Source organism: Triturus cristatus, chromosome 4_2 (genome assembly GCF_964204655.1).
Source record: "Triturus cristatus chromosome 4_2, aTriCri1.1, whole genome shotgun sequence".
Classification (NCBI taxonomy): domain Eukaryota; kingdom Metazoa; phylum Chordata; class Amphibia; order Caudata; family Salamandridae; genus Triturus; species Triturus cristatus.
In genome coordinates this window covers 168,989,503-169,012,862 of record NC_140586.1, presented here as the reverse complement: position 1 = coordinate 169,012,862, position 23,360 = coordinate 168,989,503, and the positions used below count along the sequence as shown (strand labels likewise).

At 44.7% G+C, this 23,360-nt stretch overlaps 1 protein-coding gene across 2 annotated transcripts in view; it reads left to right on the top strand.

The window, feature by feature from the left end:
- The first annotated feature begins 417 nt into the window (after positions 1-417).
- Positions 418-23,360, top strand: part of NEMP1 (nuclear envelope integral membrane protein 1) — a 354,900-nt gene continuing 331,957 nt past the window's right edge. The window contains exons 1-2 of one of the 2 annotated variants that reach the window (XM_085600970.1): positions 418-707; positions 18,227-18,351. In XM_085600970.1, coding sequence (XP_085457096.1) covers positions 578-707; positions 18,227-18,351 — 255 coding nt within the window. In that variant the 5' untranslated portion in view covers positions 418-577. The remainder of the gene's footprint in view (positions 708-18,226; positions 18,352-23,360) is intronic. The other variant, XM_085600971.1, reaches the window with a different exon arrangement.

The following is a 23,360-nucleotide window of genomic DNA, read 5'->3' as shown; positions in this document are numbered from 1 at the left end:
ATAGTGCCCGATAGATAACCCGTTTTGCATATTTATAAAAGCATCATGGCGCACGTTGAGAACTTGTGACAGTCGAAGTAATAGTAATTATAAATAAAATAATGCATAAACATTTTTTAATCAACGTGAATTCCTCCTATATATTCAAACACGATTGTCCTATGAATAATATGGACAATTCAACTATCTGAATAATTTATGTAAAGTGGCCAAACTAGCGTAACATAATGAGCATATCTCAAATCTGGAAATGTTTCTCATTAGAAAGTGAAGTACAAATTACATAACTTGCCTTTAGTTGCAACTACATGTTTTCCAATATTGGTTTCGAAACGGTCTTTCAAATGAAAGATGGCGCAATTCGGTGCCCTTGTCTGTCCTTTGTCTATTTCCATAAATGCATCACCCGAATGCGTCATAACAAAAAAAACTGTCTTTTTCGAACTGGCGACACCTTGCGTCTTTCGGCAACTGGGGCGGGCCCAGAGGATACTATTGAATTTATTTTTCGATTGGTGGAATCGGAAGTCCGTAGCTAAGGAGGACCAATACGAGCTGTGCTGAAGTTGCGGAGGCTATGGCGGGACCCATGAAAATGGAGACCGTGGCTTGGGCCTACCCTCGGCGCAGGGAGATTCCAGGGATGGGACTTCGGGCACTTTCCTTGCATCTTATGTTGCTGGGTTTCTGCGGTTGGTGCAGCGCAGGTAAAGTGAGGGGCGTGGTGCAATCTTTTGGTTTACGAACCATTCATTGTGCTACCCTTCTCTGTGGAACTGGCTTCCTCTGGGTGGCGCTAAGCACAGGAAGAACTGCAGCTATATGTCATGGAGTGTTTTGTCATTTGTTTTTATGTGGTTGACACTAATTTTTGAGATTTGAACTGCATTGAAACTGGAGATTGGACTATAAAATATGAAAGAATAAAGTTTTTATTCGTCATTTGGACTCAAGTGGAAACAGTTGATTCAAAGGAATACGTAGTTGTAAAGATTAGAGGTAGACACTTCTTGAGTCCTGTATGCTGCAGTGGTTTCATGCAACCCGCGATTTTTTTAGGGGTGTGTATGATGCGAGAGGTACATTTTGCAATATGGTGACAGGACGTCGTCTACTTTCTATGTTTGGAATTCCATTAAGCATTCTGTGACTTGCGTTTTACCCAAAAAGTAAAACTACAAATTCCCTAATTGTCTTGTAACTGCATTTACATAGTGCTAACTACTCCTGATGAGGTGTTGAAGCGCTTTTTTTTGGCGAGAGGTACGTTACTCCGGAACCTAAAAAGGATTAGTGGTGAATTAGTACAGGGAGCTATTACACTCATTTGAGCGGTGGACATGTGAGTTTATTTGGATAGAAAAAAGATTGTGGAGGAATAGAAGAGGGAGGGTTTGCATTTATAAAGCGCTTGCTACCCCTGATGAGGTGTTAAAGTGCTTTTTGGCAGGTAGCACGTCACTCCAGAACCCACACAGGATTAGTGGGAAACTAGTATAGGGAAATATGAAATAAATTTGAGTGGTGGACTTGTGAGTCTGTTAGTTGGATTGAAAAGGATAGGGAAGGGCATAGAAAGTGAACGTGTGTGTGTGTGTGTGTTTGTGTGTTTGTGTCCCCATCCGCCCCCCAGCTCATAGCAGTAGGAGGAGGTTTGGGATGAGTAAAAGGGAAGTGGAGGGGGAAGAGTCAGAGGGAAAGGCTTGTTTGGGAGATCTGATTAGTAAAAGAGGTATGACATGATGCAAGGAGGGGTAGAGGGGCATCAGTCTAGCAAAGGTTATTTTGTGGACCAAAGTAGTAGAATGGGGTTTGGGTTGCGTCAAAGAGTGGAGGTAGAGTATATATTGAGCGAGGTTTAGGGTGAGAAATTGGGTAGTGCAGTGGTTCCCAAACTTTTGACTCCTGAGGACCCCCATTGAGTCACCACTGGAAGCCGGGGACCCCCAAGCAATTTGTAGGGTTTAAATTTCAAACATTAAAACAGTAATTCGAAAAAAATAAACCAACGTGTGCACTCAAAACAAATACTCAAATTACTAAGGATTTTAGGGGCATATTTACAAGTCCCTATCGCCATGGGAACGTCACTTTTTGCGATGTTCCTGTGGCAATAGGGGCTTTGCCTTATTTACAAGGCAGCGTTAAACCACTTATTGTGGCTTAACGCTGTCTTGTAAATAAAGCCCCCTTTCACGCAATGCTTAGCGTGAAAAAGGTGGGCAGTGGGCGTTTCACTCCAACACCCATTGATTTTGACGCTGCCCTCTATTTACAAGGTCAGCTTAAATAGGAGATAGCACCAAAATTAAGACCATGAAAAACCTGGTCTTAACTTGGCGAAATGTGGAGAAGTGCCTTATTTCTCCTCGTTTTTGCTTTTTCCAACAGAAAAAGCAAAACACCTTTGATTGTTTATGTTCAGGATGGTGACTCTTCCTGCACATAAACAATCTTTAATAAAAATGACGTTTTGTAACTTCCATGTGTGCTGCATTAGGCAGCACACATAGAAGTGACAAAAAGGCATTACAAAATTGTTCATGTGCAGGAAGTGGGAACATTGCAGCATCAGGAAAATGATAGACTGGGAATAAACATACGTTGCTAACTTTTACCATGCAGTTTGCAAGCAGCTCTTTGACAGTTTATAGGACACTGTGCTAGATTACGATTTGTCCCTTATGAATTGCACAGTGACAAAAGAATCTCTGTGACAAAATCAGTAGCCCACTGACCTATGCACATAAAATACTGTTTTTAAAATGCATTGTACACGTTCTTTGCAGTAGACATATTAACTCTCTGTGTCACATTAGATAAGTCAAAGCTGCCACTAGACAAAACTTTCCTCTCTCTCCAGCAGGTACATTAATCACTGGCATTTTCTTGACACTTTTATAGTTGCTCGAAAACTGCTAATTTTTCAAGGAACTTTGCAGTGCTTTTAAAACTGCTGCCTGCGGACCCCCTGGGAATGTGCCACGGACCCCTGGGGGTCCTCGGACCCCAGTTTGGGAAACACTGACCTAAATAATATCCTTGCTTGTTGAGCCTATGCACAGTTGTCTTTTATTTGTGACTCTGAAGATCGACTTCCTTATAGCCATTACATTGGCATGGCGAGTGAGTGAACTTCAGACTTTGTCATCAATGGCTTCTTATGATCCTTCTTTCCTGAGTAATTGGTCTATAGAACGAGGGTAGCATTCCTTCCCGAGGTAGATACGCCCTTTAACTTAGGACAGCCCATCACTTTGTCAACTTATTATGAACTGCCTCATCCCTCCAAAGAGGAAGAGTGACTACATTGCCTTGATCCTAAAAGGACACTCAGCTTTTACCTAGAGAACCAAGGAATTCCGACAAGATGAACTACTTTTTATCAGTTTTTCTGGAGTAAAAAAAGGGTAAAGCAGTTCAAAAGAGAACCATCTCTAGATTGATTGATTGATTGTATGATGTATCAAGATCTGTTTATGTGTTTGCTCTATTAGAGCAAAGGCTGCTACTACAGCGCTATTGTGTGGTGTGCCAGTCTTGGATATTTGTTAGGCTGCTACATGGGCCTCTTTGCACATGTTCACCAAGGACTATTGCCCAAACAACCTGGTCCAGCCCTACATGTCCTACAATATTTCATGGTTTGTGCCATTCCACAGACCCAACACCTGGAAGGTATTGCTTTGGTATCTAGTCAAAAGGCGGGGAATCTGCTGTTAGAAGTCTCTATCAGAAGTTACTTTTCTTCACTAACTCCTTTTCTAATGGAGGCTATCAAACCGCAGATTCCTCACCTGCCCTCCTACTTTCCTGTTCTTTGACGTTGTCTCATAATAAACAGTTGGTAATAAGAATCAAATGCTAAAAGTCTGCACACACAATGGTTTTAATGAGGCTTTCTTAAGTCTCCATGTCCATGAGTATTGATGCAAAATAAACCTGCTCGATGCTCTCTTTAGAGTGAAACACTCAAGTGATAAATCGTGATTAACAAGTCAACGGTGTTCAGTTAGTTCAGAGAATTTGATAACTATATGCTTTTTAGGTCTTGCCTACGCAGCGAGCAAGGGCTGCTTAGGAGGGGACCTTTTAGAATCGTTCAGACGCGCTCCAAGAGGTGATCAACTTTAAATGCCCTTCCTGTGTAACGGGGCCAACGCGAGATCGGCACAGACTCCCTGAAGGGTCTTTCAAGTGGGGGCACTCAACGGACAACCTGCAGACCCGCCGTGAGGGAAACGGCCTTAATAGCGCGAACTACAGCTCCCAGGCTTACACGAGTGGCGCACGCAGGTGACGTCAGTGGCAGGCGTCACCTGCCTACTTCAACCCTGCACGCCTCCCGCAGCGCGGGAAGCGCGCGGGCAGCGCCCGGGCCAAGGGCGGGCCCGTCCTTGCCCGTGTGGGACCGGACCGGGCCTCCCATCGTGGCCCCACCCTATACCCTGTCTACTCTGACCTCCGCGCACGGACTGGAGTAAATCCGCAGGTAATATCTATCATTTTTGAAATAGCTCCGGACTTGACAAACATTGATTGCTCTCACACAAATCACTAGATAGATCTTAAACTAAGTAGTTATTGTGTTGTTTACCAGCAACTAAGCTCCAAAAAGGTACTCTTGAGTATGGGCAAAAGGAAAGCACCGAGTTGTGAACCATCGGAGGGTATGGATATTAAGAAACCAAAGAAACAATCACTTCTAACATACCTGACTGGGGCTATGGGGCAATAGAAAAACAAATAACCACAGTAGAACAAACCCTAGCAGCTGGCTCACTGATGATTGGAGAAGATAGAGTGGAGGACGGCCAATCTACTCCTATTCAAACCATCACCCCTGTTGTGATGGCTGATTCCGGAACAGCAGTTAATGGATGTGTTCAACATAGCATTAGTGACATTATAGTGCACAACCACAGCGATATAATCACCTCACAACCAGACCAGGGGAAAAATACGGTTGAGAAACAGCCGGGGAAGTCCGGAAGGGGCACAAGGGAGACAAGTAAATCAAGGCCACATAGAGGAAAGGAGACTACATCAAAGAAAAAACACCAAGACTCAGTTATTAGCACTTTACAAACTCTTTCTACACCTCTAACAGCAGTAAACATTACTAAAGAACATATTAAGGGGTGCGATCTGGTCAGTATCCTCTCATCTTTAAATAGTTTAGACTCTTTTGTGAGAGGAGCTGTTGAGGCTATCGGATCAAGATTAGACCGGATCGAGTCCCACGTGGCTAAACTCCTTTCCTGTAACGAAGACAAGAGTATTCTATCTTATAGCCCTAAGTCTATTGGTGACGGCCTGAATAAAAACAGGAAACCACAACAATTCCAACCCCATACTGACCACTCAGGCGAAGCCCCCACAACTGAAATCAGCAATCAGATCAGGATTACAGAGACACCACAACAACCTAGTTCCTAAGTCCCATTCCGCCATCGACAAACCTACCATATTTGCCCCCAAACTCACATCCATAAAGGCACCATCCTCTATACATCTGGATCTTCCTCCAGCCTGCACTCCTTACACAGTGATCCTGGGTAATGTCCCTCACTTACGACTTAATGATCAGGAGACCTGTGAATCATTAAGGAATAAAGCATTACATTGGCTGGGGGATAGAATGGGCGACACTGGTATATTGTTTGAAGAATTCAAGATGATACGCAGAATAGGATGGATTGGAAGATCTAGGAAACTATTCACTGGCGACTGTTTGGTATTGACCTTTCGCTCTCCTTGGTTAGTCAAAATAATTTTGGGGTTAGCGGCCAAAAGCACCCTTGAATCAGGAATTAATATACTTCCCTTAGGCTTCTTTTATCGTCCTCCCTCCGAATTGATGAATTCGGCCCACCATCAGCTCATGCCCAACCAAATTTTTTTTTTTATTTATTTTTTTTAAAACCTTTATTCGTGCATATTAAAAGAACAAATACGGGCCTACAACCTTCAGGCCGGCCACGATACGGTTAAGCACTGATACAAACATTACGGCCCCTGTGCTTCAACGGTCAAGGTTAGCAACGATTTATGAAACATACACTGGAGAGATCCTTGACCCCAGGGAAAGGAGAAGTGAAGGTTAATTTTAAAGTTTTCAAAATAAGTTTATCAGGGAAATAGTCAGTGAAGAATAAGAACCAAGGAGATTCGAGTCCGCACGATATCTTCACCACACGGGAGAGCAGCAGCATCATTAAAACAGCAATGGAAGTAAAATCGCAGGCAGTGAGGCAATGCAGTTATATAACAGGATAGTCACATGAGCAATTACGCACCCCTCCAGTGCCGCCCCCACTCAGTCAACCCCCCACCCGGACCCAGAATCGAAACAAGTATAGCGCAGAAACATAAAGAGAAAAAAGGCCAATAGAACTAATTAGAAACAGTAAGTTACCCCCCCACCCTACACCAATGCGGAGGCTACGGCCTTCCCCCCCCCCCCCCCAGCATAGTGCCTGTCGCCCAATAAACCCGAAATATAGACAAGAAAGAGAGTAAGAATAAAGTAAAGAAAGATAAGAAAACAATACACCTATGTTAAAGGGGGTGAGAAAAGAATAGGACTATTCTAATCTAAACTCCCAAAGAGAAGAAGGTGGGGAGGAGCCTACGTATCATCAGAGCGCCCTAAACCATCGGCCATCTTTGGCTTCCACACACTGAGAACCCACTACCCCAAAAGCGGTCGTGTGAAAATGAACTGTCACAACAATGTAGATGAAGGAAGACAAATCGCGACGAATGCGCACAAAGTACACATACAGTTCCAGTCCCAGTCCAGCCCCTCCGTGAAACCATGGCGATATTAATCAGTCTAGCCCTGGCCCGATCGCGGGCTTGAGATTAAGCCAGCCCCTACATGAAGGCCCCGCATCCCGTGCAGACAAAGACAATATGGCCGTTTGGGAGAAGATGGTGAAGTAGAATCCCAAAATGGCCGCCGACCATCTGTAGAGGTCCCTTTGTGCACCACATAAAGTCCAGACATGGCATGTAGAGTACAGGAGTTCCACAGAAAAGAAGCAGTAGGCCACCGTGAACGATTCCTCGAGGATGTTAGGTGTTGCTCAGCTGGATACTCTTGCAGACGCGGTGAGGCAGGCAACAATGAAGCAGGCAGCAATGAACGGGGAAACAAAGTATCCGCTGTTAAGCTGGAGAGCAATTGATCCTGGGTGCCGGGAAAGCCAGATGCAGGCACCAGTGTAGCACGATCACACACAGCCGTTGCGTCCCCGCAAGAGGACAAAAGCACTGGCAGACCCACGCCGTGTTGATGACAGACGGAGCGCTCACGGCCCGCAGCCGACAACAGGGAGTCAAACTGCTCACTAAGCGCCTGAAAGCGAGCAAACATTTGTAAACGAAAGTCCCGCAGGACGGCCAGTACGGAGCCGCATGTCAGCGGAAGCTGCACCCCCACATCGGCAGCAATCCGGGACGGCACCGTGGAGCTGGTGTCTGGTGGAGGGAGGGCGAAGCGGGCAGCGGGCAAGACCGGAGTATCACCCCCCAGCCGCGAGCAAGCAAACAACGCCATGTTTTACCGCCGGACGGTACAATGGCCAGGGGGGGGGGTCGTAGCAAGGAGTCAGTTCCCCTCAGGTCTGCGCCGCAACCGGGAAAGCCAACAGTCGCCTCCCTTCCCTCGGGTTCTCTTTGCAGCCGACTAGGCAATAGAAGAAGGGGGTCGGCAGCCTCCCACAGCGCGGTCCACAGATCGGGGCAGGAGACCCGCCTCACCGGGGCTTACCTTACAGCCCCAGCCCTTCAGGCGCAGGGTGCAGGAGGTGTCTGGCCGTCCCTCCCCAGGCTCATCTGGCGACAGTCCGTGATGTTAGGTGAGGTCGGGACCGCGGGGCTCGGATTTGCGCTAGCGGGTCTGCGGAGCTTCCTGGGGGCCGGCAAAGGCCACAATGGAGCAGGGGTCCAGGGCGGAGAACAAAAGCACCAAAAACTCCGGCATCCGGGCGGGCTGAGACTTCGGGGAAGTGGCGGCGTGGACAGCGCGTCGTCGTACACGTTTCACCTCGAGAATCGGCAAGGATAGGAATCAGGATAATAGTCCGGGGCCAAGGGCCGACGGAGCCGGGCGCTCAAGCGTCTGCTCCGGTCGCCATCTTGGCTCCTCCCCCCCCAACCAAATTTTTAACATCCCTATACACAATCGCTTCAGCGCACTTACCTCGTTAGAGGACCCAGATTGACTACCCCCAATAACAATAAAAAGAACAACGATTCAGGCTGGAAATTCTGACACCAGTTTGTCTATTCCTCCTCAAAGGGGCTCATCCGAGTCTGAGATCGAATCAGCAGTTAGAGTTTACTCTGCTCAGGGGCAACCACAGAACGGAGTAATGCAGGTGGTAATTCCTGCTTCTCTCTGTATTAGGGAGGACACCATGAATTCTATTATATCTAAATCTGACGCACCAGGATTAGTCTTCCAGCCACATATAACACCCCGGGAAGAGGAAGGAGACATAAATATCACATATTGGAATATATGGGGCCTATATTCCAAAATGCATAACGATCTATTTCTTGATTTTGAATGAATGATGAATGATGAATGAATGATTTGAGTCTTATCGTGCGCAAAACTTTGCCCAATGGGCGTCAAGGCGCCTAAGTCAAATAATCCAGCTCGTCAATCAGAAACAGCGAACTTTTATTAATACGCTTTGGTAAAGTACCAGGTTTTAAGGGCCTTTTTAAACAAATCCAAAGAGGGAAGAGTTTTCACCTCAATTGGGAGAGAGTTCCAAAGTTTAGGGGCAACCACAGAAAATTTTTGTTAAGAATACGGATATTCTTTGTCTCCAAGAGACTTGGTCGCAAAAAGACATTAACATTAATGGTTTCAAAACATTTCCCACACCAGCCTCTCCTTCCATCCATGGAAGACCAAAGGGAGGCTTATGTATATATGTCTCCAATCTGGTGACAGTGAAAAAACTCACATTTGAGATTCCAAACCCTTACTATCAAATTCTTACTCTTACAATGGATAGGAATGACACCTTAATACTCGTGAATTTCTACAATAACATCCCAAAAGAGAATGAATTTGAAGTTATCGATCAACTTAGACAAGTGGTATATAAAATCCAGATGGCCAACTCAGGAAATACTCAAATCATCTGGGGGGGGGGACTTTAACGTTAACCTGTGCCCCAATAGTAACAATCATACATGTGGCTTGAATGACGAGGAAAACTGTAACCTAACTCACTTTCCTCATAACATCCTTGGGAGTGCTCTGAACGAGACCATATTTATGTTGAATTTGAGTTTCGCAAATGAATTAGTAACTCCCTCAATTGCCTTTTCACCAACTTATAATGGGAGAGGGACAGGTTCGGTGATAGACTATATTCTGGCATCAAATAATCTTGGGAATAGGGTAAAGCAATTCATTACCCACAAGATCGCTATTAGCGATCATTTCCCACAAACTTTAACAATTAAGAAGAAAAATGTCATCTCCTACAATAAATGTAAAAAGAATAAATTACACCACACCTGTCCTAACCTCACTATTGATAGGATGAATGGTTACTCTTTGAAATGGGAATTAGTTGATCCAGATACCATTACATCTTCCGTAGTGGCTAAGGCTCTACCCCATATTTTGTCTTCTCTGAATGAGAATTCATCGCCCTCGTTCATCCTAGAAAGTTTTAACCACATCACTGCAATAATAAAAACCTCCATGTCCGTAGAGAGGAAAAAGGGTGACCTTAAGAAACCAAGATGGTTTGATACTAATTGCACGAACGCTTACCGCACATTAAAAAAAGCGATCCATAATAGGGATAGAGATGGTCCAGCCGTTCAACAGGCAAGGAAATTATATAACCAGGCTATCGCGACCAGGAAAAAGACAGTGAAAATTTCCTTGTGGGAAGACCTACACAGGGCCAGTAACCAGAATGATAGTAAGGCATTCTGGAGAGTAATTAGGTCTCCATTCCTTCTTTCCGATAACTCTCCCTCCATAGAGATTGCGATAGATGAGGCCCAATGGGTGAACCATTACACAAAAATTTTTGGCCTTTCAGAGTCGATAGACACTACAGCCATGTTACCATCATCCGTACTTGTACATAACACCTCTTTCCCCATAGAGATATCCTTCTCTCTTGATGAAGTTTTGGTAGCATTAAACGAAAGCAAAGGTTCCAAGGCCCCAGGACCTGACGGGGTCCCTGTAGATATTTATAAACACAATACAGATCTCTGGGCCCCAATTTTGACTCGCGTTCTTAATGCAACCTCTTCACAGGGCCTTATTAATAGCTGGTCAGAATCCATCATGGTCCCCATTTTCAAAAAGGGTAATAGACAGGATCCTTCCTGCTACAGACCAATTTCACTCCTAGACTCACTAGGTAAAGTAGCAGGAAGGATCCTCCTTTCAAGGTTACAAACTTGGGCTACAGATAAGAACATACTGTCTGATCTACAGTTCGGCTTTAGGGAAGGTCTGGGGACAATAGACCAGGGGCTTAACCTAGCTATCCTGCTGGGTAAATATACGAGGGCGAAAAGAGGGAAACTTTACCTAGCGTTTGTCGATCTCTCTTCGGCCTTCGACTGCGTTTCTCATGGGAAACTATGGCATACCTTAAAAGAAATGCAAGTAGAAGAACCCCTAATAGACTTCCTGAAGGCTCTCTATAGTAACGCTTCAGCGCGAGTCCGATTTGGTAGAGCGGGTGAATGCACCTCCTCATTCAAAGTCCTTAGAGGGGTAAGACAGGGGTGCATCCTGGCTCCATTCCTTTTCACACTATATACTAATGGTCTTGAGAAGGCCTTATTGGAAGGAAGCCAGGACGTTCCCCAGGTTCAACAAGATCTGGCCCCCAGACGCATACCAGCACTGCTTTATGCGGACGACGCTGTTATCTTAGCTAGGACCCCCTTAGCCCTACAGCAGGCATTGGATCTGTACAATAAATATATGCAAGATATTGATCTAAATATTAATGCCTCAAAAACTTTTGTGATGAAATGTGGTGAAGGCAGCAAAAAGGGTAAAGATATCTATTTAAATGGGAGCAAACTGGCTACCACATCCACTTACTCATATTTGGGAATCCTCGTAGATGACAAGGGCCTATGGGGCCAAGCAATCACATTAAGAAAACTTCATTTTATCAGAGCCACTACTGCCCTTGTTAACTTTGCTCAAAAACTAGGAAGAAGAACGCCCCTGGAATTGATAAAAATATATAAGGCAAAATGCACGAGTGTAGCAACATATGGGGCAGGGATATGGGGTCATCGGAATGTTTCCGAACTGCAAAAAGTGGAAAATGCTTTCTTTAGATATCTATTGGCGGTTCCGGCTTCTATGTCTGCCACGCTGAGTTGGGAGTTCTTCACATTACGGATATTATAAAAATCCAACCCCTAATTCTGTGGCATCGTATCTGGAAGTCAGAGACAAACTGCTTTAATCAGGCAGTTCTTCAGGACGCTCTCAAATTGGATTATTGCCTTGACATAAAATGGATCAAATATGTGAAGGATTTTATGACAGACATTGGTAACCCTGAATATTTTAATAATCCTCTTTCCATGTTAGCTATTGCAAGGAAAGATTTTAAGAAACGCTGCATGAACCACATGGAGAGCCTGAGATTCGCGAGTGAAGCTACAAAACTGTCTGTGAGCCACAATCTCATGATATTAACTTCATTTGGCATGCAACCATACTTACAAACATCTGATAAAAGATACAACAGATTTGTTCTCACTCGTTTTCGATTGAACATTTTCCAAAGGCTGGTGACATTTCCAACTGTTAACAATTGGTCAAATGAATTACCACACTGCCCATGCGATTCTGTTTCCGAGCAATCAACCATTCATGCTATTTTATTTTGGAAATTTTATGAAGAATTGAGAAGGAAATGGATAAAACCAATTCTTAAAATTTGGGGCATTCGCCAATGTCGCCCAGCATTTTTGGCCCTCCAATGTCTCGATTATGACTGCATAAATTACAATATCACTGCCTTTTTAAAAAATCTGATTAAATGTCGAAACAATATTGACTTGGGTACATCGTGATTAGAGCAAATATAGAAGAACGCTAGACATATGATACCAAACGTTGTTTTGGATTTATCCCCCAAAGCATCATAATAATGCATTAGGGGGCGATTGTTTCTTCTTTCCTGCCCTAAAGTCGCAACTTAATCCCACTGCTCTAGTAAAATGAATGCTAAATATGGGATTAATGTTTCGTATACTTATCATTGTTATCGCCCACTCATTATTTTTAATTGCCTATTTATTAAAATGAAATGTTGTCCTTCCGCGCCCACTTGCTGCTATTTTTGTATCTATATTAACTGGAACCATGTAAATGAGCTTTTGCCGACACATGCTCTGTACATATATTTTTATAAAAATTATTTGTTTTAAATGTTTTAGATGACCTGTTAATTTCGATCCATAAAAGCATGTACAATTTAACTTTCCGAATAAAGCTTATTTTGAATTGAATTGAATCGTTCAGGACTTTGCTTGAAACTCGTGCATGTTTTGCATTGGTTTCTATTGGCACTCGTGCACGTTTGACGTTTCCCTTGCGGGAGCGAGCAGCAGCGCCATCTGTTTTTAATGATCTTGCTCGTGCTTTTGAAACAGATGGCGCCGCTCCCTTCGTACTGCTCCTCACTCACTTTCCTCGGGCTGCAGCTGCCTCCTCCTGCTTGCAGGGCTATTTTTCTCCCCTGCAGCCCGCGCAGCACCGATTATTCACCATCCCCCTCCCCTTGTTTTGAGTTCCTGTTAGTGGCACTCTTGATACAGAAATATTTTAACACCTCTGTGTGGACAACAACTCTGTTTGGGTTCTAGTCACTGCTGGCCTTGAACGGACACGTTGCACCACATGTTCTTTTTAGATTGAGCTTTCCATTGAGTCCGTAGATACTTAGAATATTTATCGGGTCCAAGTCACACAAAAGTTATTGTGGTTCATTCGCTCCTATTATAAATTACACATTCTTCAAGTCGGAAGGTCTTGCGACAAGAACATCTCTTTCGCATTTCTAAGCTCATAGCTGCACGGCAAAGTCCTTATTGCTTCATGGCAGGTATGTGTTGTGTTTTTTTTGTATTTGTAGTTTTATATAGCGGGAACTCGACCCGAAGGTATCAAAGCGCTTTACATGAGCACCAGTTACATTATAGACGGACACATTCATTTTTAGGCATGGGGAGAATAAGTGATTTACCCAGAATCACAGGATGCTTGAGTCACCGGCAAGACTCGAACCTGATTCACCAGCTTCAAAATTGGCTGCTCTGGCCGTTAAGCCCCATATTTATTTAGAAGTTGTTTGTTAATACAACACATATCTCCCTATGGTTTCGTTGAAACACAGAAAAGGTACAGTACGAGCCCACTCAATGAAGGGAGGCGTCCTTCGCTGATAGCATTTAAATCCTTGCCTCCGGAAAAGTGTCTGCCGCCCTTTGTGAGGAAGGAGGTGGGCGGTGGGCGGTGGGATAAATCTCAGACACACCACTGTAGTTTTGGTTGTGTTTCAATGCACATTGTTTTTTAAAGAAATAATGTTTGCATATGTACCCCATCCTCAAGTATATGTTTCTGTTCCTTTATTCATTGTTCCAGGTTTATTGTGTGGGCTTGTGGATGGGGACTACCGTTCTTTAGCACTTTTCGGGTTCCCTGTTTAACTGTGGTAGCCCCTCTGTAAACCGCTGATGCCATCCTTTTCTCAGATCTCCCAAACACTCTTTGCCCCAATGACCCCCTTAACCCAACCATGGCACTGACTGGACGTCTGTGACCTTTATTGGTGCTGCCTTCGGTCTCAGTTTTTTTAATTTTATTTTATTACTTTCAAACAAAAAATCTGCATTTCAAAAAAGTACGCAGAGGAAAATAAGCTCAGGTATGTTACATGATGGAAAAGACGTGAATACTCACCTTTTAAACAAAGTCTGTTTTTATTGCCTAGGGGTTTATTAACTTGCTCATATTTAACTGTGGCACTTGCTCTGAAAATGTCACATTTTCTTTGACTGTTTTAGTGAACAGCGAAGAAAGGGAACTTTTTCATAAAATGATATCACTGGGCCCAGGGCCCATAGAAATGTACAGTCAATATGGACGTTTTCAGTTTTGGTTTATGACTAAATTATCTGAGACATACAGTTTGCTGGAAACAACCAGATTTCTCATCAGTGCCCACAGTTCAGGTGCCGGAGATTACAGCAGGCTGGGGCTATAGCTCTCACGCTAACCTGCAGCTAACGCTGCAGCCAATATAACCTAGGTAGTCATTTTGCTAGTGCAGTGCAAATCTAATTGGGCTAAAATGAAGTACTTTACACAGCAATATGGAAGACATTGTAACTATAACATAAACAAGCTTTGGCATAGCCAATAGGTATCGCCTCTGGGACCTTATAAGTGTTTAGCCATGCTATGTTGTACTTTATTTGTAAAAGCGCACGTACACCAGATCGGTTTCATGGTGCTACTCTAAGGGTGCTGGTCCTGAGATGTTACTCGTATGCCTGTCTAAATAGCCATGTCTTTAGGAGTCAACGAAAACTCATGAGATCTGTGCAGGATCTGATTTCTAGGGGCCGGGAGTGCCAGTATCTGGGGCCTAGTATGGCAAACCTTGTTCCACCAAAACGTTTCAGTTTGAAGAAAGGTATAGTCAGGAAGTGCATATGGGCAGATCGCAGGTGGCGGTTCGGAGTGTATCTTTCAATAAGACTGTCGATGAATTTGGGGTTTCAACCATTCAGGGACTTAAAGATAATTCATCCCACCCTAAAGGCGCATCTGAGTTATGGGGAGCCAGTGTAGCTTCCTTAGAAGAGGAGTGACATGTTGACGCCTGTTTTCCTGAAGAATCGGTCTGGCTGCCTGATTGTGTACCAGTTGAAGACGGTAGGTGAGATAAGCGGGAATGCCGAAGTATAGAGAATTGGCGTAATCTATATGGGATATCACCATAGCAAGGACTGCCTGTATTTTTGCCTCCTGTGTAAGGAACCTACTATTTTTCCTTATTTTTCTCAGCTGGAAAAAGCGTGTTGAGATTTCGGATCCTATTTGAGTTTTCATTGTGAGGTCATTATTAATTATGACCCCCAGAGTTTTAGCAGATATTTAAGGAGTAGGGGGCTGTCGCAGCTCTTTAGGCCAGAACAGGGGACTCAAAGGGTTTAAAGGACCTCATGTAAGAACCACTTCCGTCTTATCTGGATTTAACTTCAGATGGTTGCTGTTCATCCAGTCGCGGATGAACCGCATTGTAGTCTGGAATTCATGGACGGATGTAGGAGAGTAACTGATAAACACCAGTTGGAAATCGTCCGCGTAATTAAAGGTGTGAACTTTCCTTTCTTTCAGGGCGTGGATCAGCGGGGGAAGGTATAAGTTGAACAAGTGAGGGGAAATTGAGGAGCCCTGAGGAACACCGCATGTAGTTCTCATCTTGGGGTCGTGAATTGGCCTAGGCGGACCGCCTGAAATCGGTTTCCTAGAAAGGAATGGATCCATTCAAGGGCTGAGCCTTGAATTCCTGCTTCCTTGACACGGTCGACCAGGATATTGTGGTCGACCGTGTCAAATGCCGCGGAAAGGTCCAGCAGCACCAGGGCCTGCGGAGAGCCTATCAGCCTTCTCCCGAAGGATGTCCAATACTGTCAGTATAACGGACTCTTTGGAGTGAGCTGGGCGGAACCCTGCTTGATGTGCGTCCAGATAATCAGACTGCTTCAGAAAGGCAGATAGACTTCTGGCCACATGGGCTTCGAGTAGTTTGGTAAGGTAACAATGAGAGAGGGCGGTAGTTGGTTAGAATTTTAGGATCCGCTCGTGGCTTCTTCAGGAGGGGGATGACAGTAGCCTCCTTAAAGGTGTCAGTTACATAACCCTGGGACAATGACTCATTTAAGAGGGACATAGCTGGACTCGGGAGAGCAGTAAAGGCTTCCCTTAGGATCCAACGGGGACAGCAATCCCTAGGTGAGCCAGATTTTACTTTTATCAACAAGTCTGAAAATATTTCTTGACTTATTACTGGAATCTGTTCCAGAATGCAGGAGTTCTTGGGTATTGTTGGACATGCAGGGCTCGAACATATAGGGATACTCGCTTTAATGGCTTTGATTTTATCGATGAAGAAGTTGTTTAAGGAATCACATAGTGTTTGCGAGGGTGTGGGTTTTGGTGTCACTCTGTCTGGGTTAGATATTTCATTAACTATCGAAGATTTCTTTTGATCGATTTGAGGAGGTGACAATTTTTGAGTAGAAATATTCAGCTTTTGTGGCCAGGATATTAGGACCACCTGATGTTTCGTTGGCCCAGTTATTAAAATCACCAATCCACAGTATTTTTGCATGATTTGTTATTAAATGTTCTGTTCACTCAAAGACTGTGGGGACAGTGGCATGCTCTGGGGTGGTCTATAAAGTAGGACACAGACAAAAGGGGCAAAATCAGATTTCAGTTTGATCACCAGGTTGTCTACTAGTGGTAAGTCAAGAGGAGTTAGTGCTGTGAATTTAAAATCCTGGTGTATTATATCTGCTACTCCACCCCCACCTCTTTTCCCTGAGGGCGGTTGGCTTGGAGGATGTAAAAGTCACAAGGTAGAGCTGCTAAAATATCAGGGGAGGAGTCCTGTGATAGCCAGGTTTCTGTTAACAGCAGAATATCCGGTTTCTCAGTCACCAGCAGGTGGTGTATATCCAGTTGGTGTTTAACCATAGAACGGGTGTTTAGATGGATAACGGATAGGGCCTGATTTTTGTTTCTATTCTGTAGCTCAGTGCAGCTTACAGGATGGTTAGGGTGACAGATTTCGGGAAAGGATGATCTTCTTTCCATTATCCCGTTTCTCCCATACTAGCGCGCATGAGAGGGTTAGATGCCAGGTCATTTGAGTGGAGCATTTTTATTTCGGTGGTTGAATAAATTATGATTTGGGCATAGTGACTTGCCCCTTGCCGCGGACGGGCGCAGACTGGCTTGCCTTTGGCACGCCTTCGGCGCTCCCGCACTGCTACCGGCATTATTCGCCGTAGTCAGCCTTAGTTCTCCCCCCCCTCCTCACTGATTGGTGCACTGATTGGGCATTCTACCAGGAAGTGAGTCAAGAAAACAACAGCGCGGTAAGTTTCTCGACAATTCAGTTTCAAAAAAGTGCAGCAATTCAATTTGTGAGTTTCACGCAATCAATTGTTTTTAAAAAGAGGCAATAAGAGTTTCAAACAGGGCAGGGGCACCTATCTCAACAGTTGATGTTGTTGCACCAAGGATATTGTGCTGGATAACTAAACATTGATAAGGTCCCAAAGGCAAGACCTATTGGCTATGCCAATGCTTGTTTAGATTATTGGTGCTCTCATAATCTGTTGCACACTTCCCACTAGAAGTTCACACCCATAATTATGTCGGTATGTTTAGCTAGGACTTTCTTCCATGGGTAGGCGAGGCTGTCCGCTTTATGTCCAGGACTTCAGGTTTGTGCACAAAATTAGAATAGAATTTGGTGCAAAGTACTTAGCATCTCTAGTTCCGAACAGACTGCATTTATCAAGACCTTCCAATCAAGAATGTGTAGCAGAGGTTGGTGTAATAATACCGTAATCCATTAGTTTTACAATCCTTTCTGAGCAATTGTTTTTCTGCCTCCTTCGATACTTTTTTGGGGGCGCCATGGGGGACATGTGGTGGAATAAGGGACTATATAAATAATCAAAGTAAAGTCTGTCTTCCAACTCCCTGTTAGTCTCACGGGTGCCATCATGCCTATTATCTCTCCATTTTTCTAAAGTCCATTGACGTCTGATTGTAATTCTACTCTGTTCGTCTAACTGAGTGCACATTGCTCAGATTCAGTGTAAGGGTGCTTAAAGCACTATTGAAATTTACGTAACATAACCTTGCATACCATTGCTGGAGTTCTCTGGTGGCATTTGTTTTCTTTTACACCAAGATATATAACGTTTGCTTCTAGGGGCCCAAGTAATAACATTCTGAAGTTAGAGTGAACAAAAAAGTAAAAAATTCAAAGTTGCACCTCTTACAAGTGTTATACAAATGTATAGTGAATTGATGATTGCATTAGAGGAAATGATTATAAGTTTATATCTAATCCATTCTTATATTTTTATTTCAAAGTAGAAAGTCAGCATGCAGTGATACAGTTGCGTGAAGGCCGAATGTATAGTAGGAATGAATCGGAATGTTTTTGTTACAAGAAGACGTTTCTACCAAAGTGGAATGACATATGGACCAAGATGCAGGTAAGGTAGATGTGAGTGAAAGTTCACTTTGTTGTTCTCTAAACAGTATGAACTTTACCATAGATGTTATACCATGAAGGAATCCAAGGGATACAAATAATCACCAGAAAACATTTTTAGAGGAATTTTGACTCTTGTTTCTTCTTTAATAACATTGCATGTAAAGTCTAAATTAGATTTGGATTAATTGGAAACTACTCTTCTTTTGGATAAACTGTCAATTTTGGGCTCTTTTGGGAGCCACTATCGCTTTTTAGGTCTCGGCTCGAAGGCTGCGCTTGCGCAGTCTTGATCCGAGATTTAATGACTTGGAGAAGAGGGGCTTGAACCCGCCCCTCTTCTCCCCTGTTCTCCATTGGCTGGCCTCTTGAATGCTGGCCAGTTATTGGAGAAGAGGTCCGTCATTCCGATCAGGCCCCGTCCTTTTCGGATTGGGGGGCATGTTTTTTTCAAGAAGTCTAATTATCTCCTCCAGCCAATGGCAAGAGGAGATAAAAGCAAAACACGCCCCCGAATCCGAAAACGCCACTGCGTTTCTCCGAGGCATTTCTGCTCTGCCTCGGAGAAAGGCGGTGGTGTCTCCTACCAGCTCCATCTGACCACATCCAGGCTTACTCTGGCCCGGGGGCTGCAGAAATCAGCTTAATTGGCTTCGGAGTTTGGGTCTAGTTGAGCCCGTGTTCTTGTATTTTATTGCCCTTCGCCGGCCCCTGCATAGCGGCGCTTAAAACAATACCGCGTTCCAAGCTAACACCTTGTTCCTGATTTTTCCCAGTATAGACACAGCACAGTGTGTGTATAAAATGACAATTCCAGCACGAATGGTGCAACTTTACCCCACCCCTTTAGCCTCTACATTTGTATCTCTTTCTCCCGGTTTGGGTCAAAGTATAATTCTTTGTGTTTCAGGATATGCACGTTTCATTAGCATTGGTGTATTTTGGGTTGGTGTTGTTGTAATGGAGCTGAAATAAAAACCTGAGCACTCACCATTTCCGAGTGCTCCGAGACCACGTGCTCCACTTAGCTAGAAGTCTGAATTCATTTGCAACCAAACTTGAACTCATTCAACCACCCCTCCCTATCCATCCAACTATTCGCTCATTGGGCCAAGCAACCAGTTCTGAAATCTCCATCCATTGAATGGACGGACAAAGGTTTTGCTTGCGAAGCAAGAAGTTGTTTATTCGATACTTACCCGCTCCTTGGACGGCTTATTACGCGTCATGTTTAAGAACTTGAGCATGCCACCGTTCCCCTGTGTCCTTGTCTGCTCCCTTGTCTGTCGAATGACTCTATGCCCAGGACAGCACCGCGCCCACAGTCTGACAGACCAGCCCAGCGCCAGCCGTCCACCCTGCCGCAGATCACAGTGCATCGGGGCAATCTTGTGATTCGCAGATACTGTGTTAGCAATTAGGGCGGGGCATTTATTATCAAAGATGACACTCTCTTCCGTTCTGCTGCCCCGGGCTGCGGGGCTCGTGGTGTAACAGAAAGCGTGTCTCTGCAACTGGAAGCACGCACAACAGCAGCATTGTCCAGCCCTCGACACTCTTCTCCAGCTCCAGGCAACAATTCCAGCAAGAGGCTACGGCTGCTGCCTGGGCCGCCCACTTTCTTGTTTACGTAGTCATTTTATGAATTACGCTTTTACACGATTTTGGTATAAAAGATACAACTTGTAACTACGCACAGTCTTCCACTCACGAGTCTGTGCTGCAGTACATCCTATAAAGTGATTCAGCTTCAGAGATCGAAGCCGGTAGGTTTGGGTTCAAATCACCGCATTCACGCTTCAGCAAACTGTAAAGTGTTGGTAGCCAGGAGCGCTCTTCGCATGGCTACCGATTAGTAGAGCCTCCCGTCAGGGCCACTGGACAAATGTGGCAGCGTGGGACCAAATTATGCAGCACATCGACTTTATGATGCGGCAAGAAAAGGCAAATTATGTGGCGTAAGGAGGCACATTTTCTAATAGCATTACTTAATTTTGTTAATTTTAATCGACAAAGGTTTCACCTCACAAGTACCAATATAACACCCAAACACATCAATATGTAACTAACAAGTGATCAGCCAACCTTTGTGAAGTACCTTCCACTTCGCAACATGTATCAGCGCGTTTTTTGTAACTTTTGATCCGTTTGAGCTAAAAGCAAACGTTTTTGTTAAAAATCTGCAGCTTATGTAACATATGAAGGATTATGTGGCAAATCCATAATTATCCGGAAACACTACGAGGCAAAACTGCATTTCAATGGCCATGCGCCACAGTCGATTTAGCTGGATACATAAACGTATTGTTGATCAAAACGTTCTGCAATGATAAACAGCACAGTTTCCCCGTATTTTATTTTGATCATGGGAAGGAGACCGGAAATTTTGAGGAGTACGCAAACCGTGCATGGTCGCTGCTCTTTAACAAATTAAAATATAGATAAGTGAAAGGGTGATGTTTATTTTAACTCAGACCCTGGGCGCGGCTTCTCCAATCACAGAAATAAACTGCAGTTAAAACTCGCAGGGCGGAGTGGTTGAAGTCGAGACAGAAGCACTTTCTTTGGCGCTTCGCCACACACGCTGCAATCCAATACCCGAGCAGAACAAGCATTTACAATGCAATGGTCTCGGCATTGGTAAAGTTACAGCTATTGGCATTGCTCATGACATTATTTTTGTTTATAAAACATTTAAAGAAACTGCATTGTTATTTACAATGTCAATAGCTTAATCACTCTCAAATGCGAGACCTATTGCATTTGCACACACACACACAGAGCCACCTACACACACACTGATTAAGCTATTGACATTGTAAATAACAATGCCGTTTCTCTACATGTTTTAAAAACAAAAACATAAACAAAAATATTGTCATGAGCAATGCCAATAGCTCTAACTTTAACAATGCCGAGACCGTTGCATTGTAAATGCTTGTTTAGTAAATCCTGTTGGAGCAGCAGCAGAGTCTCTAATGGTGCATGTTGCTTTTTCTTGTTGCGCTGATCTAATCCCGTCACAGAGCACAGGATGTGAGGATGCCACAGATCATGAAGTATGTCCCAGGATGGGAGAGCACTGGGTTTTGCCTAGCTCCCAACTCTTTAGATCTGGCATCAGCTAAGATGTTTTGATTTTAATGGAATTGTAATGTCTGTCTGTCTCCTGGTTGTTGGCAGTAGGTATAGTTAGGACCTAGTTTCCATAGAAAAAGCATTTTTTGTTTTGCTAGTAACTTTGGTGCAGTTTGACGAATCTTCACGAAAGGTTCAAATTTAGTGAGCTAGTCATTTCAGCTGCTGTCTGAAAAGTTCAGTTAATCGTCAAGCGGGGGCTGAGAAAAAGGGGTGGGGGTGTCCCAAAATGCATTTTCCTCGTGCAATTTCCCATAGTGATTTTAGACACAACTACAACCTGAATCACTAAACTGAAATGCCTCAAATTTGGCAGAAAGCTGGATCTTGGTCCAGAAAGAGTGCTTTTTGTACATTTTTTTTTTAAAGTAGTTTTGGTATTACTGAAGAAAAGAGACTAGTGTATATCTAGAGACTCGGATCCACTGTGGTGGGTTCCCGGATCCATGCACCAACAGCAGTGCTGCGTTGGCTGACTGCAACCAGAGCGAAAACGTGCAGCCACCATTTTGCGAATCGGGACACTGATCCCTGGAGGAGTGGGGGATAAAGTAGGAATAAGATAGTTATAAGGGGTCAGGATAGAGGTATATTGACCACATGCAACTGATTGGTCCGTGAGGGATTGTGGTGAAACCTTTATCGCATGCGCGAGGATTCGTGGTGCTCCAGGGTGGGCACCCATGTGAATCCGAGGTGGATCCAGACCCCAATTAAAAAAAGTCAGTCGGGCAAGCACAGCCCCTCGCAGACCCACACAGTCCCTCACACACCCACTCACAGACCCACAAATCTACTTGCACACCCATGCAGCCACTCACCACCCATGCAGCCACTCACACACCCACAACACCACTACCACACTCACAAAGACACCCCCCCCCCGGCCGATTTCCGCCAAGGGGACCCTGTCCCCTGGGGCCCGGTCATGTATCACTGGGTGCCGTGGACCTGCCCAGGACACCCAGTGTGCAGGATCTGGAGCGCAGGGGAATCTCATAGCCCCGCAGTCCCAGCCGGCCTCCTGCTTTCAGCGGGAGCTGGCATTGCTGCTGCATGCAGGGAGCTCCTGGAAATACAGCTCCCTGCATGTAGGACCAATAGGTTAATCTCTTTTCATGCTTGCATGTCTACGGGCAGGCACAAAGATATGAAACCTCCGCTTCCAGCGGTCGGAAGCACTTTGGCAGCTCCCGTTTGCTGAAACCTGAGTGTTTGCTTTTGCTTGGTGGGAGCTGTCGGCTCCCGCCAAGCAATAGCAAACAGCTATGTCCCGGACGTGGGTATCCGGGACATAGCTGGAGCCAGCCCTGGGGGTGGTGGTCTCCGGGGCTGTATATGACCTCTTTTTTTTTCGCTCCAGGAGGTGGTGGTCGGGAGGGTGGGGGAGAGATCATTTTAATGTGGTGGTCCCTGGCAGGAGCGTTGGGGGGGGGGGGGGGGGGTCCGCGCTGCCTCCCCACCTATTATTAAAATTAGCCCCAGGGAGGTGTTGGTCCCCAGGGCATTTTTAAGTCATTGGAGGAAGGCTTTGTGCGCCCCCTCCATTTTAAATTAAAGCCTGCATGCCTCCGAGCCTGGCCCACCCAGGGGCTACAATTAAAACAAGCGTACGAGATGCACTTTTTTTTCTGCATTATTTTTTGGGGTGGGAATCGGCTGAAGCAGAGTCCCAAGTTGGATGCCAACACTTACAGTTAAAGATTTGGCAGATATTCAGACATCTGCAGGTCTCAGCACAAGCTCTCTACTACTCTCTCTACTACTCGCTGTACTACTACTCACTCTACTAATTCTCTCTCTCTACTACTTACTCTCTACTACTTACTCTCTACTACTCACTCTACTACTCTCTACTACTCACTCTCTACT